The following is a 21,681-nucleotide window of genomic DNA, read 5'->3' on the forward strand; positions in this document are numbered from 1 at the left end:
GATAGATAGTAAACTGTTGTGGAAAGCTCACATTCAGAATCTTGTTCAAAGACTTAATGCTGCCATTTTTACTGTTCGAACGGTATCTGAAGTGAGTGATCGTTTGACGCGAAAATTAGTCTACTTTGATTATTTTCATGCGCTTATGTCATATGGTATTATATGTTGGGCTAACTCTTCCTATTCTGAAGGGATATTTTTGACTTAGAAACTGGCAGTTCGGGTAATAAGTGGTGTAAGTTCACGAACCTCTTGTCGACCCCTGTTCACGGGGGTGGGTGCTTTGACATTGGCCTCCCAATATATATATTCCTTACTGTCATTTCTTGTTAATATTAGCTTATTCCCAAGAACAGGCAACTTTCACTCAGTTAATACTCGGCTGAAATCAAACCTGCATTTGGATCGGACTTCCTTAATTTTTCGAATTCACAAATCTTAGCAGTAATCCACGTGCTTTCAAATCGAAACTGAAGAGTGTCTTCATGGGTCACTCCTTCTACTCTGTCGAGGAGTTTCTTAAAAAATTAAGCTGATTCTTGTTCTATTGTTAATTGCGTTTACTTAAACCCATGGATTGACTTTTACATTTTATTTTTATCTGTTATTCCTTTTATGTTGTAATTTCATGTACTGGCACGTTCCATGACCTTGCAGATTTGCTCCTCAATTTGGTCCTACTGAACTAGACGTGCAAATAAATGAAAGATCATCACCTGAGGTCTGCTTGACCGATTTACTTGATTTGTTTTTTTTTATGTTCGTTATTGTTAGGACAAGGTTTGTATGAAAGAAACTTTTTGGAGAATCCACCGGAAAAGTCGGAAATTAAAATCAACTGTGAAAGATCACCACTTGAGAAAGGCTCAACCGATCTGTTTGACTTTTTTGTGTCGTTAATTGTGCTCGGTAATGATATTTTTGGTATGAAAAATTTTTTTTCACTTTGTCAGCTTTGATATCACATGTTTTCAAAACAAAAAAGATTTTGTTTGATAGTTAACATAATATATAAAGGAGGAACGTTGTTAACGAAAACTTCGAAAAGTTCTTGACAGGTTTACTACGGATTTTTACACGACATACTAATGAACGTTCGGTTGGACGTAGGCACGTATATAGGGGAAGAGTAGATACTGCAACTCTCGACACATTCTTGACCATTATGCTTCAAACTTTTACACGATACTCTACTGAACATTTAGAAGGAAATGGTGAGTGGAGGGGGGGGGGAGATTAAGCAGAGAAATGGGAGGAGAGGAGATGCATGGAGCTACTAAACGTTCAGACGGAAATGGGCATAGAGAGGGGAGGAAGTTGAGATGTGCGGAGGGAGAGGGGCATGAGAAGATGGACAGAGAGAGGGGGCAAGGTATTCGGGATGTATCATACATATTTAGCAATTGCGAATTATTACCGGGTTCGCTAATAGTATCATATTTCTGCTTGCTTTGGAGCCATTGTCGTTCAAGGCTAAGTCTACGTGTTAGGCCACGTCATACCCTATTCAAATTTCTTCTCTGTCATGCGACATTTCGACCTTTGTGCTGGTATCTTCTTTAACAGTCTTGTTGTGTCTCCATATGAATGTATCCTGTCACGTCCATCTAAACTGCTGGCTGTTGAAATTGCAGCACCATGAAGACAGCATGCACCAATCGTCAAACTTGCCTGACATATACGAAATGCTTGCATATGCAACAGATCAGTGTTTCAGTGTAACCGCACAGAGAGGATAAGCCTAACTCCGTATTCGTCCTGTGTACAAGAGAAGATTACGTATCGTGTTTCTTATTCAGAAAAGGCAATTTATTGTAGTTTTTGGGGAGAATATCATGTTATACCTCGAGTAAGAAGGAAAGATGTCTACCAGCATGTTTCGAGATTCCACAGTGTCAGTATCGAGCCTATCTAGACTGTTGATATATTGTCCTCTCCGCCCTGTAGAATTGCACCACGTGATGTATCTGGAGTCATGAAATGGGCTTGGTTGCAGTAAGAGAACTATTCACATGCACAGTACCACGACGTCTGAAGCACCACAGACTATTAGCAGAGCGACCATTGATGTGGCTTCCATTGACGCACCAGTATAGAGAGGAACGCCAACAGTGACGCACCCAGATATAACAATGGACACAATAGCGGCACCACATCGGCTTTTCACTGTACCTGTTCTACGTAGAGAATAACGATGCATGTATCTGTGTGTGGGGGCGCTGAGGAGAACGAACGTTGCCAGATTGCATTCCTCACTGTCAAACTGCCCTGGGATCTATTATAATTGTACAGGGTGTTTCAAAAATGACCGGTATATTTGAAACGGCAATAAAAACTAAACGAGCAGCGATAGAAATACACCGTTTGTTGCAATATGCTTGGGACAACAGTACATTTTCAGGCGGACAAACTTTCGAAATTACAGTAGTTGCAAGTTTCAACAACAGATAGCGCTGCAAGTGATGTGAAAGATATAGAAGACAACGCAGTCTGTGGGTGCGCCATTCTGTACGTCGTCTTTCTGCTGTAAGCGTGTGCTGTTCACAACGTGCAAGTGTCCTGTAGACAACATGGTTTATTCCTTAGAACAGAGGATTTTTCTGGTGTTGGAATTCCACCGCCTAGAACACAGTGTTGTTGCAACAAGACGAAGTTTTCAACGGAGGTTTAATGTAACCAAAGGACCGAAAAGCGATACAATAAAGGATCTGTTTGAAAAATTTCAACGGACTGGGAACGTGACGGATGAACGTGCTGGAAAGGTAGGGTGACCGCATACGGCAACCACAGAGGGCAACGCGCAGCTAGTGCAGCAGGTGATCCAACAGCGGCCTCGGGTTTCCGTTCGCCGTGTTGCAGCTGCGGTCCAAATGACGCCAACGTCCACGTATCGTCTCATGCGTCAGAGTTTACACCTCTATCCATACAAAATTCAAACGCGGCAACCCCTCAGCGCCGCTACCATTGCTGCACGAGAGACATTCACTAACGATATAGTGCACAGGATTGATGACGGCGATATGCATGTGGGCAGCATTTGGTTTACTGACGAAGCTTATTTTTACCTGGACGGCTTCGTCAATAAACAGAACTGGCGCATATGGGGAACCGAAAAGCCCCATGTTGCAGTCCCATCGTCCCTGCATCCTCAAAAAGTACTGGTCTGGGCCGCCATTTCTTCCAAAGGAATCATTGGTCCATTTTTCAGATCCGAAACGATTACTGAATCACGCTATCTGGACATCCTTCGTGAATTTGTGGCGGTACAAACTGCCTTAGACGACACTGCGAACACCTCGTGGTTTATGCAAGATAGTGCCCGGCCACATCGCACGGCCGACGTCTTTAATTTCCTGAATGAATATTTCGATGATCGTGTGATTGCTTTGGGCTATCCGAAACATACAGGAGGCGGCGTGGATTGGCCTCCCTATTCGCCAGACATGAACCCCTGTGACTTCTTTCTGTGGGGACACTTGAAAGACCAGATGTACCGCCAGAATCCAGAAACAATTGAACAGCTGAAGCAGTACATCTCATCTGCATGTGAAGCCATTCCGCCAGACTCGTTGTCAAAGGTTTCGGGTAATTTCATTCAGAGACTACGCCATATTATTGCTACGAATGGTGGTTATGTGGAAAATATCGTACTATAGAGTTTCCCAGAACGCAGCGCCATCTGTTGTTGAAAATTGTAACTACTGTAATTTCGAAAGTTTGTCCGCCTGAAAATGTACTGTTGTCCCAAGCATATTGCAACAAACGGTGTATTTCTATCGCTGCTCGTTTAGTTTTTATTGCCGTTTCAAATATATCGGTCATTTTTGAAACACGCTGTATGGGATCCCATTTGGTATATAGCATCTCTCTTTCGCACAGCCGGAATTTTGACGGTAGCAGTCACATTTCTGATTTCTGAAGGCCGGTGTCTGTTTTATTTCAAGAAGATAACACTAACGGTTTTACGTACTGATCTGACCTACTTCGATACAGAAGACTCGGGATTAGGCTTTTGCCTGGTCACATGTGTTCCAGATCTCTTACGCATCAACAGCATCCGACCATGGGTTGTCGAGATACTGGCGCGTACGCCACCATTCACTAGCCACTACGACTGATGAACTCTGGCTCAGAGTAGAATCAATATAGACTAACACAGTACCTCTGGTAGTCGCGCAAACTCAGTTTGACATAATGTCCAACCAAGATAAAGCCACTGTTGTTGGTTGACGTAGGATATCTAAATTTCACACATTATACAGCCCCAAATCATTCCATATATAATCATGTATTCTGTACTGTATCATGTAGTGTATACTGTATAAGCACAGTAACTAGAATTTCGTTATTCGATATATTTTCTGTGTTAAACTTTTAATGAAAGTCAGTGTTTTGACATCAGTGGACGTTCTCGATCGAATTCACGGTGACGTGTGTTCGTGGAAAAGCGTACATACGCGAAACTATGAGGGAAATAAAAGGGCTCAGTAAAGAACGTGAATGCCACCCACGCTTAAGGCAAAGTGTAACATCTGCAGTAGTGGACACCAGGAACATTATGGCTATCTGACTTATAATTCAGTAGGACATGAGTGATAGTCCTGAAAGCAGTCGAAATTTCCAAGAAAGTAGAAATAATTTGTAGGTTCAGGCTCATATTTTTCTAAGAAAAAATGACATAAATAAAAAAATCCTTTCAGAATTTTATGATCTATGTCTTTTTCCTATAGTTTATATGTGTATGTGTGTGAGATTTCATATAATTTTTTGTATACAAATAGTAAGTGGGCACTTCAAGTGCACTTGATGGTGAAAAGACTAGTGGCGAGTAAGAGTAATAATAACAAAAATTTCAATTAAAATAAAAATTCCATATAACGATGTTCATTGCTACTATTACTCATTTTCTTCATTCCATCATTTCTTGGTTTAACCTGTCCATCTTCAGAAAACTGAAAATATTAATTAGTTATCAATCTCAAATGTCGTAAAAGATTATTAAACTTGTTATTATTAAGCTGCTTACAAATATTTCCTGCATATCTAGTACAGTATTAAAATATTCAAAACCAGTAATTTTATGTATGAAAGATTTACTTGTAGCTCACTAATTGTTTTAGACAAATTAGAATTGCTTGCCTTATTAAAGATCTTGAGTAGGGGCTGCATTTACACAGAAAAAATTTGTATTAAGGGGAGTAGGACATAAAATGAGCTGACTTGGAGAAGAAGAGGCACCACAGGACATTTTAATTTCCACTGTCTATGCTTTTACAAATAAATTCATAAAACTTCGTCAGCATGACGAGAAAGGATTCAGAATTTACGCTCATAGCACTGGAAGTTCAAAAACATAACAAAATAAAATTTTTTATCTGTGAAATTTCATTATTATTCTCTTACTGTTGGCTGCATTTGTTGCTGTAGGTACACATTTCTTCATAAGTAAGGGAGAGTCTTCGATGAATTTTGCACAGCGTAAAAACCATACTTACAGGTGTATGAAACTCTAGAATTTATTTAATTTATAAAAAAATGAATGAGTTGTTACATTTTAATTTCATATTTTAAAAAACTCAAATTTTGTAGTTAATTACCCCAATTTTTACAACAGTTTTCAATAGATTTTTTAATTAAGTATTTCATGTTTAATAACCATACCAAGTTTTAAAGAAGTGGGAAATTTATTTTGGATGTTACATGTAGCTAAGTACAGTATTTTGTCTTTTGCAGAAAATGGCCGTTATAGTTTCTGCTTGTATTTGGCACTCTTTCACAATTGTCCAGTACCATAAGCAGGTTCTGTTTCGTTTTCTTAATCAGTTTTCTTACTTTTTTCATTCCTATGATTCACTCTTCTGTTTTTATCACCTCCAAAAATGATTTTATCTGCTTTCACTACACGCTCTCTGCCTATCGCATACAAAGCTTTGATGCAGTTCAACCTGGGCTTTATTCCCATTTTCTCTAAAACATATATAATGCTTTGCACACCACCATTAAAACATGAAACTGCATCATAAACTCGAACAGCAAATGCATTTCTTCCCCTAAAAATGGTTTTTGGCTATCTTTCCCGTAGACTTTGGTCAAAATTTTCATTTGGGTTTTGGGTTTGGTCTTGAAGAAATTTATTCAAAGAAATTGTCGATATCAATAGTCCTTTGTTTCATATATGACAATTTCTGGCGAAAATATAAACATTCAAATTCTACAGAGTGAAATACACTTACATATGACAGGAGAATGCTGTGCAAAGGGGTGTGGCGCAGAATCTTGGTACACCCTTAAGACCAAATAATGTGCCTTGTAATCTCTCAAATGTATATGTTTTCTACATCAAACCATTCAGAAAGATAAGCACAACAAAATAGGAATATTTTTGAAAAATTGAATCTTTTTAAATTTTTAACAATCTACCCCCTAAATAAAACTTAATTTTTAGGTGTAAATTTATTATTCAAAGTATAGTTTTTCTACGAAACTCCCACTTCATGTGGAGAAACCCTAGGCTACACTGTTCAGGATTTCTTATAAATTGCCCCATATTTGAACAGGATTTGAAGTACAAAATGGCTTTAGGAAAGATTTCATGGTTGCAGTCACACTCGCTTTAAGTGCTGAGCTAACCATGCAAGGCACTGTAAACCAATTTAGTTTTATATCTCAAGCAGAACTAACTGAAGTTGCAGTCCTGATATCTAGAGGCATCGCTTTGCTCTATCAGTCTCCCATGAGATCAGCTGGTACCTGCTAGCACGCAAATAGGTTGATTTTTGTTCATTTCTCAGCCAAATATTAACCAGTTTTAAAAATTCAAGCATCTAGGATAATCTACATGAAAAGGACTATCCAGAGAAATAATAATAGATATCATCTTCTACTTGGCACTGAATTTTTCCTCTGTCTTTCTTTGCAAAAGAAATATAATCAAAAATTTCCAGTTCATGTTCTCTGCTGTGCATCACACGTGAGATTCTTTCTACCATAAGTAATTACATAAGCAAGGGTGTCTGCAGGAATTTTATAATTAAAAGTTGCACAGTGTTTAAACATTGTTTTTTGAGTGGCAGCTACATTCTTTCTAAGAGTCATATTCGTGATGTACCATAAATTGGGTAATTTGTTATTAAATTATATTGATGTGTATCAACATCGCCTTTAATTTTTATACCGTTTTAAATTCAGAAAAGAATCGTAAGCCTCAAAAAAATTTTGTGGTGGATCTAACTTCCACATTTCTTGCAGGAAGACTTTGTTTCTTCCATTCTTATGATTAAGTTTGCATAGCTTAACATGGTCATAATCATGAATCAAGCAACTGATTATTTTTTTGGCATGTCTGAAATATAATGAATATGAATCGAGGCAAATCAGATTCTGCTAGTTATAAAAATCCATAAAACCTAACTCAAAATTCTTTGTATTCCAAGTTAGAGCCATCGTTGTTGGCAGATGTAGGATAACTAATTTTCACACCCTGTATAACCCCAAATGAATGAACATTTAATCATGTATTCCATACTAAAACGAATATAAAGTATTCTGTACTGTATGAGCACAGTAACCAAACTTTCGTTATTTGCTATCTTTCCTGTATTATTTTCAGTGCACTGAAAAGTGTTCAAACATCAGCACAAGTGTTTGATTGCCTCCACAACGATGTGTAGTTGTGGAGAAGTGTACATATGCAAAACTGGAAAGAAAACAGAAGGGCTCATTAAAGGACATGAATCCCACGCACACTTAAGGTACAGTGTAATATCTGCAGTACCTGAGAGCGGGACGATTATGGCTAACTCACTTATAGATCATTAGGAAGAGCTTTGTAGTCAACAATTGCAATATCTGTTGTAGAAATGTCCTGGAAACAGCTTAAGTTTCCAAGAGAGAAGTAAGAAAAAATTACCCTGTTCTACAAATTAACTCTGCTATTCTACTTTCCTTTCTTTATGGTTATAAAATCAAATAGCTTTGTCACATGATTATCGATTGATTTTATATTGGATTTTCCATCAAATGTTGGATAATCTAATACATCAATTTTAACAGTCCTAAAGCTCTTGTGTAACCGAGCATAATTAGGATAAAGCCATCTATCTCCTGTATGGATGTTAGTTTCACTATCCTTATAAGGAATATTTAGGTTACATTTACTTTTCTCATTCATAGGGAATGAGTCGAACTGATAGCTCTCCATCTCAATCATTTGATAAGGATAAAATTTTTCTAGGCCATTTCTAAGGCCACTTTTACACAAACACCACTGAACTCAATCCAATTATCATTTTCATCAGTTATACTTACTTCAAAATCCTGAATAGTATCAAAAACTGAAACAAACACAGGATAATGTGGTTCACGACTTAGTGGTCCACCAAATTCAACTTGAATGAAGCCAGTGATCGGTATGGTTCACAATCACTCTATCAGCCAAATTAAAATTCATGTTGATTAATTTGAATGGAATTTACAAACATGGTTAGCAACAATCTTTTCATTAGCAATAATAGTTTGGGCACTAAATCCAAGAATACTTCCAATACTATCATTTATATCCATATACAACATCACTTTCAGTGTCTGCCCCTGGTAACTGAGTGGTCAGTGCGACACACTGTCAATCCTAAGGGCCCGGGTTCAATTCCCGGTTGGGTCAGAGATTTTCTTCGCTCCAGGACTGGGTGTTTTGCTGTCCTAATCATCATTATTACATCCCCATTGACGCACAAGTCACCAAAGTGGCGTCAAATCGTCAGACTTGCACCAGGTGAATGGTCTACCCGATGGGAGGCCCTTGTCACGCGACATTATTATTATTATCACTTCCAGTAATAATTCTATTTAAAATTTCGTCATCTTGATGTAAATTTTTGGCTTTCTTGAATAAATAAGTTTTTCTAAGCTTTTCATCGCATACAGGAGTTTATATTATCTCTCCATTGCTATACAATTTTTTATTTTTGATGTAATTTTTGGAATTAAAAATGGTATATCAAAACCAAATAGTGTAACATAACTGTAGCTGTCTCTTATACGTACAGTCAATCTTTTTTGAGAACGAGTGACTTACCACTCAACTGAAATAAGGGAGTCATTTAGTACTAAAAATATATTATTGATTAAATGAAAACTGATTGGGAAAGAAAGAAGACTTTCAGAGAAGAAATCAAAAATACGCACTGCAAATCTTGTCTAGTTCTATTCCATGTGCAGTAATAGTGCCAATCAGATGTGGATCAATAACATTAAAGATTGACAATTATATACTAGCTGTGGGAACGTTAAATTGGAATAAAATCAGCAACCTGGATGTTTAAACTAAAAGTTTAGATCAACAAACAAACAAGACTTTTTAAAAATATGCAGAAAAGTGTAAGGTAAAAATAATGAGACGATTACTACCTGTACTGAAAATAATGATGAAATAATATCCTGGATCAATGTCTAGATAATCTGATTCACTTGCAGTTTTCAATGACACCATCCTCAACAACAAGGATGTGGTTAGAGAATATCTCCCTAGAGGGAGACACAAAGGAATAGATGGTTTTCACTTGGCTCAAACCTATTCAAAAGTCGAAAACAATCAGAGAAAGATAATCTAAATTTTTAAATATAATTAGACAAGATAATGGAAATTTAAATCCTATTTATCATGAATTTGTAGGCAGTAATTTAAAGTTTGATGTTATAAAAGAATATTGGAGTAAATGCTGGAATGAGAGTCAGTTTGGATTTTTGCAGTAGATATGAACAGAAAACCCAATGCAGGTGAATGCAGACATGAACTTAAAACGTTTTTTTTACAGTATCGAAATGTTAAATATAAAAAATATTTTAGTAATCCTTCTTGTCTTTAGTAAATCTTCGTACAATAAGACCCAGAAGGTATTAAACAAGGTAAACAACATAGAATAAAAATTGAAAGATGAATAATCATTTCGGTAGTATATAAAAACATTGTTCATAAAATTTTGATTCTGTATAAATGCATAATTTCAGCATTGATCAGTTTGCTACCTAGTGGTACACCTAAGGCAAAAGCAATTAAAATTAAACTGAATAATGATCAGCTGCTACATAGTACTGCTAATTTTTTAACTGATACTCAAAAGAGAGAGGAAGAGAGAAAAAACTGGTGGAAATTTAATCATACTACTACACATACCTATTGTGAAAAAATTATTGAAAATGTAATAAAAAAGAAAGACAGGCCTGGTGGTTTTCTACAATTACTGTTGGCAGCATTACCATATTTACCTTCTACTGGTTTATTAACTTGTGGAGCAGCTGCTGTAGCAAATGCAGTAATAAAGAAGGAAAGAAGATGATAAGCAATGGAAAGAAAAAGACATTACCTAACATTACAGGAGGAGGAACTGGTGTAAAAAAATACCCAAAAGATAATCAAAGAGTGTAATAACCCTTTATCAAATTTACATAATGAAAAATTACCTAGGCGACTAAAACTTAAACATGTGATTCTTACATGATTGTTAAATTACCTAATAAACCAAAAAATTTTAATCTGAAATAGTTAATTTAGATATTTCTGATAATTTTGGCACCCATAGATATAAAATTATAAGAATAATGATAAGAAATTTATGTTTGGTTGAATATCTTAATTTGAAGTGATTTGTTCTATAACAGACAGCCAATACTGAATTTTAATGCAATTATATGTGGTTATCTGTGTCTATTTGTTATAAAATGTAAGGAAATTTGGAATCTAGTTGCATAAACATTTTTGGAAATACGATAAATGAGCAAAGAATTGCAAAAATAAAATCTGGAGCATCAGGAGAAATTAGAAATGAATTAGAATAAAAAATCTCACAGATTAATACTGAATTACAATCCTTGGAATCAAATATAACTAAACAATTTCATAGAGAATTACTCAGCATTTTAAAGTTAACTAAAAGTTATATTGATTTCAGTAATGAAATATAAATAGATGCAAACGATCCAATTGACAAAATAAAACATAGAAAACTACGATATTTAGCAAATAAGTTAAAAATTCTTAGTACCAGTTATTTTAACACAATTTAATAACTATGTTACATAATGTTATATAGAAAAAGAATAAAAAAACCTTACCACAAAGGATGATTACATTAGCATTCTTTCAGAATTCAAAAAGAGAAATCCTTTCTATTATGTGCAACAGAGGATTGCTATAAAAAGATAACTAATGCAATCACAACTATTAATCGTGCACTAGATAGGGTTAATATGATAGAGATGAAGGCATGTGATAAACAAGTCTTCGAATTTACATTTATGACAAGAAATGGAGGAAAAAATATACATAAAAACCAACCTGTCAATGATTCTGATATCTTGATAAGTATTTCTGATATGTTTACCAAATTACTCCTAGCATCCAATCGATAAAAATAATGCCAATATAAAATTTTCTAACTGTAACAATAAAATTTTATTGAAAACTGTGCCTGTAGATGTAAAACATTTATATTTAGTGGAGTAAATTAGATTTATTAGATTAAAAACCTATATAAACAGATCACACTCAGGCCTTCAGTGCAATAACATGCTAATGCCTAAAGTGCAAAATGTCTACTGAGATCCATCATCATCAAAGAGTAACTAAAAAAAGTAAGACAAAGGATTGAAGGTCTTTGCACAATATGTAAAATTAAAAAGAGTAAATTTGTTAAAAAAAAGCCGGCTGAAGTGGCCATGCAGTTAAAGGCGCTGCAGTCTGGAACCACGAGACCGCTACGGTCGCAGGTTCAAATCCTGCCTCGGGCATGGATGTTTGTGATGTCCTTAGGTTAGTTAGGTTTAACTAGTTCTAAGTTCTAGGGGACTAATGACCTTAGCAGTTGAGTCCCATAGTGCTCAGAGCCATTTGAACCATTTTGTTAAAAAAAATTGTAAATGATGGAGACAGTCTGAAAACTATAAGGTGAAGGGTAAGGAAGCAACTGCTGTAGCAGTTTCCAGACTGTGTCCTGCTTCATTTGCCACCAGTGTTGACGCACAAATTATCAATGAGTTACACAAACCAATTAGAACACATTTTAAAACAACTAATGTCGTTGCTCTTGATACAGATGTCTTACAGAAAGCTGATTGAGTAGAAATGGCTTCTGCAAACCTAAGAAGAATCTCAAAAATAAATAAAGGGTACAAATATTTATTAACTGTTATTGACATTGTTTCAAAATCAGCTTGAGCTATTCTAATCAAGGACAAATTGGGTAAAAATGGCACCGATCCTTTGAAAAAAAAATTAGAGAGAAGACTGCAAGATACCTGGCCAGGTGGCCGAGCGGTTGTAGTTGCTATAGTCTGGAACTGCGCGACCGCTGCAGTCGCAGGTTCGAATCCTGCAAAAGTAAAAAGAAACAGGAAATTTCTTTCGCAAATCATGAAGTTAGTGATCTTTTTTGGGAAAGTACGAACATACATTTCGGGGACGTCCGAAAGCTTCTTGAACAGCAGAAATTATATTGAAATGTTGAGCTGGCTGCTGTGGCCGAGCGGATCTAGGCACTTCAGTCCAGAACCGCGCTGCTGCTACGGTCGCAGGTTCGAATCTTGCCTTGGGCATGGATGTGTGTGATGTCCTTAGGTTAGTTTGGTGTAAGTAGTTTCAAGTTCTGGGGGACTGATGACCTCAGTAGTTAAGTCCCATAGTGCTCAGAGCCATTTGAACCATTTGAACTGCAAGAAAACCAGTGACAGATAATGGTGAATAATTCTACATAAATAATTTCAAGAGTGTGTGAAAAAATATTTATCATTATTCAACAATTACAGAAATAAAAGCATCTGTTGTTGAAAAATGTAACAGAACACTAAAATAAAAAACCTGGAAGAAATTTGCTCTTCAAGGAAATTATAAGTTGGTTGACTTACAAAACTATTTGATAATGCAATACACAAAACATTCAACAATAAATATGAAGCCAGTACAAGTTAATGACAAATACTATAAGCCAACTGCCATAGTTTGTAATAACAAACGAAAATTTAAAATAGGAATAAAGTTGTCAATCAGCGAACTTAAAGGAATTTTTAGAAAAAATATTCGCAGCTAATTGGTCAACAGAAATTTTCTAAATTCAAAGTGTTGTTCTTTCTAATCCAATCACATGGAAATTAAGAGCTTTAGATGGAGAAGTACAAGGACATTTTTACTAGCAAGAACTTCAAAAAACAAACCATCCTGATGTACAATGACCAGCCAGAACACTGTGACCACCGAACTACTATTGATACAAACTTGTCCAGGTGATATCAGCATCACCTGGCAGAGAATGACTGCTAGTCAGGCACACACATGATGAATATAGTACCAGTGAGCGAGCTGTCCATGTGTAGAATGGGGAAGGTGCATAATCTATCTGACTTCAACCAAGGCAGATTGCGATGGCCTGGACGCTCAGCACGAGCATTTCGGATACTGCACTACTTGTCAAGTGTTCGTGGAGTCCATTGGTGAGTGTGTTCAACACCTGATTAGAACCAGGTGAAATCACATGCAAACGTCTTGTGGTTGGGCGGTCACTCCCCATTATATATATCTGATGTCATAGGCTGTACAGATGGTAAAAAAAGGACAGTTGGTGTACTGTGACAGAATTAATATCAGAGTTTAATGATGGGCAGAGTAGAAGTGTATCTGAATACACAGTGCACTGAACACTCCTAATGATGGATCTCTGCAGCTGAGGACCCATGCATGAGCCAATATTATAACAACACGACACTGTCAGTTACAACTGAAATGGACACATGACTTTCGATACTGGACATTGGTGCAGTGACAGAGAGTTACATGGTCTGATGACTCCTGTTACCTTCTTCATCATGCCAATGGAGGGTGCGAATCTGTTGTCTTCCAGGGGAACAACTCCTTGACACCTGTACTGGGATACGGGGACAAAGCTGGTAGCGGCTACAACATGCTCTGGGGAACATTCACATGGACATCCATGGTTTCAGTGGAGCTTGTGCAAGGCACAATGATGGTCAAGCAATATTGTACACTGGTTGCAGACCATGTACACCCTTTCATGATGATCACGTTTCCTGATGGCAGTGGTAGTTTTCAACAAGACAATCCGCCATGTTACAAGGCCAGTGTGCTAGAGTGGTTTGAAGAACGTAGTGATGAGTTCCAGTTGATATGGTGGCGTCCCATTTCACCAGATATAAACCTCATCGAACATATTTGGGATGGGATGGAACATGGCAACTGAGCCCAATGCCCCTCTCTGATGAGTTAATGGGAATTAGATGACTTGTGTGTGAAGATGTGGTACCAACTGTTGTGTCTAGACCATACAGCCTAGACACAATGCTGTAGCCGATAGGGCACGCAAGGCTAACGCAGACGGGCGTGAAGTCTGGAACATGAGAACTTATAAATGAATAAGAAGAAAAGTATGTAGATGCTTGTTACTTAACTTTTAATTAGTCCTTGGAATACATCTCTCTTGAATATTAGTAAGCTATAGGCACTGATACAAATGGCGCCTTGCTAGGTGGTCGCCAGTTAACTTAGCAGAGGGCTATTCTACTGTCTATCTCTCGGCAAATGAGAGCAAGGCTTAGCACGTCCAATCGCTAGCTATGTTGTCCGTACAACTGGGGACGAGGTCTCCTCAGTCTCTCGAGACCTGCCTTGTGGTGGCGCTAGGTTTGCGATCCCACAGTGGCGACACGCGGGTCCAACATGTACTACATGACCGCGGCCGATTTAAGTTACCACCTAGTAAGTGTGGTGTCTAGCGGTGACACCACACCAACTACCTCCAGTGACCTACTAAGACCTCACTGCTTTAGTGGTCCATTTTTCCATACAATGAGTGTCCATAAGAAATCCCACAAAAATAAGTAAATTAGGTATAATTACTATTTCTTTCTTATCTTTCAATGATAGCCATATTTCTAAAGATATGTTCTCACCAGATAGTGTTAAATAATTTTGCTTTATGTATTCAAATATTTTCATCATAGGTATTTCTGAAGAGAAAGCAACATTAGATGTCATTTATAAAGAAATAAAATTAATAGGAAAAAATGTTTTGAAAATATTCATATTCTACAGCAAGTGGATCCTTATATCTAATTTAAATGCAATCAAGATTATAATTATTTGAAGATTGACTTAAATTTCTTTCACTTTTTAGAGCCTACACTCATAGTCTCCGAATAATGAATAAAAAATATAAAACTTGCCACATCCAAATATCTTCACTTGGCAATATCATATAAAAAACACAAAACCTCATTCATGATCTTTTTCGGAAGTCTCAATTTTTTATGGCAATGAAAATCTATGTTTTCATAAAAGTTTTAATTTTAGTCCCTTGGAAATCTCTATAAATAAAACATAAAATCTGTATGACTAATGTACAAAATCTCAATAATTAAAGCATAAAATATCATTCATGATCAATACCTTTTTTGTTAAAAATTCGTTGAACAAAGTACCTAAATTTAGCTGGTATATTTTCTTCTGAATGAATTTTTAATTACCACCTGGAAATAGACAGTTTTTCATTTTCTCCTTCAGAAATAAAGCTTATAACTGGTGACACTACAAACCCTAAAAGTTAGTGAATTAAAGCCGGGACAAAACAATTGGAATATAAAGGATATTCTAAAATGAGAAAAAACCGCTTACTGATCTCATCATCAACAACAATAATGATAAAGAGATAAATGACACTGTAAAAGATCTAAAAACTATAGCAAAATAACTAGGAAATAAACAATATTTTAAACAAAGAAAGGAACAGCTTATTGCATGGATTAATTATGATTTTGAAAATGTGTTTTGAAGAATTATATAAACTGTACTCAAAAACTAAAATAGACAGAAATATAGTTTTTGATTATATTGAACCACATGATCTTTTAATGAAGCTACATGGAGATTTATATCAAGACATTTTAGTTTGTCTACAGATTTCATGATTAAAATTCAAGATAAAACTGATGAATGAAACAAAATTTCTGTAGATTTTATAAGAGAATTTCAATACTAAGTAAACTAGGACACTAAACTACATCAAAACTTAACTGAAAATATCATAAGAGAATTTAAAGATAAAATTAATTGAGCTATTATATCAACTAAACGAAATATATGTGTAGAGTTAATTAGAGAGTTTCAAGATAGAATAGTGTCTTTTTCCTTAATTATAACGATAACACTTTGCACAAGTACATCAAATGAGCTAGCATCTATTCTCAGAAAGCTCCGATAATACTCACTCAGTAAATCTTCATGTGTCATTCTTCCTCTTGCACCACAGAGAGCGAGATGGTGTCGTGGTTTACACACAGGACTCGCATTCTGGAGGTCTATGGTTCAAATCTGATTGCAACCATCTGGTTTTAGGTTTTCTCTTGTTTTCTTAAATCACTACAGGCAAATGCAATGGTCATTGCTTTGATAGGGCGTGGCCAATATCCTTTCCTGTCCTTGAAACAATCAGAGCTTGTACTTCATCTTTAATGACGTAGATGTCGACGGGACGTTAAACTCTAATATTCCTTCCTTCCTTCTTCATACAACACTTGTTCGTCCATCTATGCTTCCTCTTTGCTTTCCGCGAACGCAGAGCCAGACCAAAGGCCAAATAACAGCTAGCGCCCATATCCGTTTTGTTTGCGTAATATCACTTTGCAGTGTGGAGCCAGACGTCAATATGTTGTGCAGTATTATTGACAATCTAGAGGCTGCTTCACTACATAGATGTCGGTAATAAGTATGTACACTAATTGTAGTCCTGCCGATCTGTGTTACTGTTAGTGCCACCCCACGATTAATAATTTTTCCAAAGTAAATAAAATTCGTTCATTTTGGAATCATTTGCAAAATACTACCACGTTAGCAATACAGTCTATCGAAGATGATTAGGTTGTAAGAGGCTCCCTATAGAGTAAAATGAAATAATTGCTCATGTTTTCCCAGCGTGATTGATAAATACATTTTCTCGTCTTCCACGAGGATGATTTTGTGGAGTACGTGATAGTCCGATCCGTCATTCTTCATCACGTTTTCTGACACATGCAGTTCGCGTAAACCTCACACCGAGGAACATCTAACAAATAACTAATCATATGGTATATCAAGGTATTGTAAGACACTACCGTGTTGTTATGACCGAAAACTGCGAGAACTCGAATTTGAGACGTCTGCGAGAAGCGGCGAAAGTCAACAGCTGTCTTGTGTTGTAGCAACAACTTGTTAGTCACAAACTCGTTGTGCTGTTTTATTGTTGCGAAAATGATATTTAAGTGCACTGAAGTCATGCTATGTGTTACAATGTCGTGTTTATGAGTTTAACGCAACATAATATGTTTATCTAGTTTCATATTCATTACGAGTGTGAAGTGTTGTGTGGCTAAAGCTAATGGGAATTACATTCAGGAAACAAGGTTCATGTGTTCGGGTTCCCCAAAGATGATTTAATGAGACAGAAACGTCTCCACCCAATAATTATTCAGTGTTAAGTTTTGTTCTGAATGTAATTTAGTAACGCATGTTTTATATTATGGTATATTGTTATTTGCCGGATCTTTTGGCTCGAATATATTGCGATTACTGTACTTCATTGCTCAGTTTTCAAGTGTATCACAAGCTAACTACATTATCTGGGTAGTGTCAGCCACAGTCGGATAAAACCGTAACAGCACCTTCAAAACTACGGCTTAATTTAAACGCCATGCCAGGCATTTTTTGGTCTGTCCAGCCTACCTGTCTTCAGCTGCAGGACTGTCTAGAAAAAGAATAGAAGAAAATCATGGTGGAGGCATTAGTACAGCAGGAAGACATCAAGATTAGCGCAGCCAGCCATAATGCGTATTTAAAAGGAATTTCATGTAACAGTATTCAGGGACTGAAAGATAAAGTTCATGAAATTTTCTTACAGAAGAACTGCGTGAAAGTAATGAACGAAGAGTCTATTATTTATACCGTATTCCTATCGAACTATCTGTGCTGTCCCATTAATTAGTATGGTGTGTTACTTATTGTGACTGATAATTATTTGAAAGTGGGGGTCTGTCCAAAAGTAGTTTTATTGAACGAAAATTCTATTCACCCGAATTTGTTCTTCATCTTGCCCTGGTAACAGAAAACTGTATGAATACAGCGACTTTGACATGCATGTCTCACTGTGATTGTATGAAAATATTACATGGAAATGTGTGAATGTTTTACTAAGCAACTACTAAAGACTACGTTTAAAAGTGTTCCAGATGTTTCTAACTGTTCATACACATGAAAATAATCCCAATTTTTCAATAACGTCAGCAGTTTTGCTTAAAGATTTGTTAGTCATGTTGTATGTACTATGCATGAAATTAATCGCAATAGTGCGATGTTAATTGTTTATGCCTCATTCCAAATAAACAACTATGTGTATTTTCTCTGTTAACTGACGTCATTGAAGTATCATCTCAAAAACCGTTAAATTTACGGGACAAACAATTTTTATGGTGATGGTGGCTGCTTTATATTACGATCGCCGCTTGGCTATGACGTCACGATATGGTTATTTGGCGTTGTCTCTGATGGTGTTGCCCGCACTTCGTTCACAAAAAAGTTGAGCTACACAACTTTGCGTTCTGTACCCTTTACTGGCAAGACTTTTTAATGAAGTCAGTGGGTAGCATGGTTTTATTTGCTTTGAATAGAACAAGTAGCACAGATTTTTCACAGTCAACATTGTTACACATCTTCGGCGCTTCTTTTCGAATATGTCGTGATTTCTGAGATAGTGGTTCGGATGGTACCTGATAGAATATTTTAAATTTAACTGCACTTTCCTCTCTCTATTCCGCCGTAAAGATGTGTATTTCTTTAAGCCGCTGTGTATATCCCTACAAGTGGCATCATGGTGACGTTTATCTAACGCAGTTCTGCCACTGGTTTGGCCATCTTTTGTAATCAACATCAACCGTTGACGACTGCTATAGCGTATTTCCCGTATTTTTCTTAAAAATCTTATTCCGCTTGTAGAATGGCAAGTTTTATGCTTTGTAGTAGGAAGATCTTGTCCTCGTTTTAGCTTCATATATACACACACGTAAAATGTGTCCATTTCTTGTAATCAGTTCCGTATGTCTTTCTGAAGTTCTACCCAACATTTTTGCTTGAGGCTGTACCCTGCACTCACTGACGTGCTGCATAAAACATGCCATCTTTCTTCTGTGTTAAACTACAGTCTAACACATACAGTCACGACGCTCACACTCATCGTTGTTATATACTGCGACAGCAAAGCTCCAAGCGGACAGAAACCTACACTTCCGATTACGATACTGGATGAGTGGGAGTAGTGTCGTTTATATTGATTTGCAACATTGTTTTTACAAGAGGGAGCGTTGTGTTGCCATACTGATTGAAAATGGACACCACATTCTCTTTCTTCAGTTTTATTAGAACGCTGGAAAGTATGAAACAAAAGACGAAGGGACAATTGCTTTACGATTCTCTTGTAAGCCACAGATATTTACTGAAGAACGTCGTTTTCTTTAAAGAACAAAAAAGTCATTATAAACAACAGAATACCTGACCTTTTGCAGAATATATACTCAGTAACGTGAAGTTTTCTTTACTACCTCCAGCCAAATCATGGAATGTGGAACATAGGAAACTTTCATGGAATGCAATATCTAAATTATTTGAAGTACCAGTTAAGCCACCACAACTGTAGCTGAAGATAAAACCATACATACTATTTCCAGCGAAATCATGGAATGTGGAACATAGTAAAATTTCATGTAATGCAATATCTAAATTATTTAAAGTACCAGTTAAGCCACCACAACGGTAGCTGAAGATAAAACCATACATACTTGATAATGAAACGTAAAAAGCAATGAAATTCTTTCCTATCATAGAAGTTCCATAACTGTCTCTACATTTGAGCCACAGACGGCAGAATCATCAACATATTAGCTTTTGAAGCAAAAGTAATTACATTTACAAAAATATTTGTGTATCATAAAGTCGACTGAAGCGTCAGAATGTACAAATCACTAGCCACCATACAATATTGTTACGTGTCAAGCAAAGTAATTATCGTAATAAGAACAGACAGCAACAGAAATATATGCATGAAATATGTGGTTATATTCTCTCGCTGTCAGCGGTGTAAGCTGCAATTATACATAAAATCAAAAGCACTTCTTCATGGATAAGTTGTACTGTAGCTTACGTCACTGAATCAGCGAGAAACTGCTGTTTTTACATTTATTTAACGATCACTGATAAATTAGTAATGCCTGGAACGCAACAAAGTAATAACTATCTCGTTAATTAACTATAAAAGTAATTAAAAACAAACATCACATTTAATGTTGGCTTTCTCGCCGCTACGGGTTCTAGTGTCGTTGCAACTGTCAGATGGTAAAACTTTTCACAGAACGACTGTATATGTTAGACTGTGATCGACCTAACTATCATTTATATAAATCACATTGTAATTAATTTAATTACAACATTTAGAAGTTAAATAAACACTACCTTCAGTTAGCTAAAATGTGAAGTTTTTGTTCTATGACGCTGCAATGGAGTGGAGAGATCTATGGTGGACATAATTTATCTCTGGTGCGAGTTGCTGTAACAGGTTATCTTTGAAAAACATTGCGCTTCGTGACAGCTACGAAATAAACCAGTTTTCCAGTGCGACGAAAGATGTGGCTCTGTTCTCGTTTTGTCAGTTATTCAATACTAAATGGCAGGCGTAAGAATGATGCGCTGTAACAGCGCAGGGTTCAGACGCGAACGAAAATAAACGCTGATTAGACCATTACCACCAGAGGACGGAGAAATGGAGAGACATCTCTTCAACTTGAAGTTCGCTTCCAAAGAAATGACGCGAAACGCTAGCAAGTCCCAAAAGCTGGAGGATGCGGAGAAAAGCAAATGCAAAAGCGCTTTGCGCAAGGGGGCGCTGGATGTTGCGCGAGTGCATGCCGAGAACGCCATCAGGCACCGCAACCAGGCACTCGGCTTCCTGCGCATGGGAGCGCGACTCGACTCTGTGGCGGCGCGGGTGCAGAGCCTCAACAACATGCGCAACATGACACGCACCATACAAGCCGTCACGCGGTCCATGGATGTGGCCATAAAGCGCATGGACCTGGAACGAGTCCAGTCGCTGATGGACCGCTTCGACGAAGAGTGCCAACATCTGGAGGTGGCGAGTATGGTGCAGGAGTCGGGTTTGGACGCGACGACGTGCACGGCAGTCCCCATGCGGCAGGTGGACGACTTGGTGATCCAGCTGGCCGAAGAGGCGGGCCTGGAAGTGCAGTTGGAGATGCCGCAGGTAGCGCTGGACAGCCTCGGAGCTTCCCTCGTGACCGAGCGCGACGAGCTCTCCAAGAGGCTAGCGCAGCTCAGGAAGTAAGCCGGTTCAGATACGAGTCTACAGTCTCATCTTCAGAAATCTTCCTGGCCGCAATTAGAGCTGCCAATACTATGGTAAATTTTGAAAAGTAGTAGCCTTAATACCAATAAATATACTCCAGATATAAAACTCTCCTCAAGTTAGGCTGATGTACATCTTGAAATATTTACCGCTTTTGTTCAGTCTGTATGTTGCTATGTTGCTTGTACGATTATCTAAACCCATAAAAAAATGCACTAACGATGCCTGCGACATTTCCGTT

The 21,681-nt window shown here is 37.1% G+C and overlaps 1 protein-coding gene across 1 annotated transcript; it reads left to right on the plus strand.

Moving 5' to 3' along the window:
• The first annotated feature begins 20,837 nt into the window (after nucleotides 1–20,837).
• On the plus strand, nucleotides 20,838–21,419 carry LOC126260582 (charged multivesicular body protein 1b-2-like). Its single transcript, XM_049957918.1, has one exon. It carries the CDS (start codon nucleotides 20,838–20,840, stop codon nucleotides 21,417–21,419), a length of 582 nt encoding a protein of 193 aa, XP_049813875.1.
• The last annotated feature ends 262 nt before the right edge of the window (nucleotides 21,420–21,681 follow it).

This window comes from Schistocerca nitens, chromosome 5, assembly GCF_023898315.1.
Source record: "Schistocerca nitens isolate TAMUIC-IGC-003100 chromosome 5, iqSchNite1.1, whole genome shotgun sequence".
NCBI classification, from domain to species: Eukaryota; Metazoa; Arthropoda; class Insecta; order Orthoptera; family Acrididae; genus Schistocerca; species Schistocerca nitens.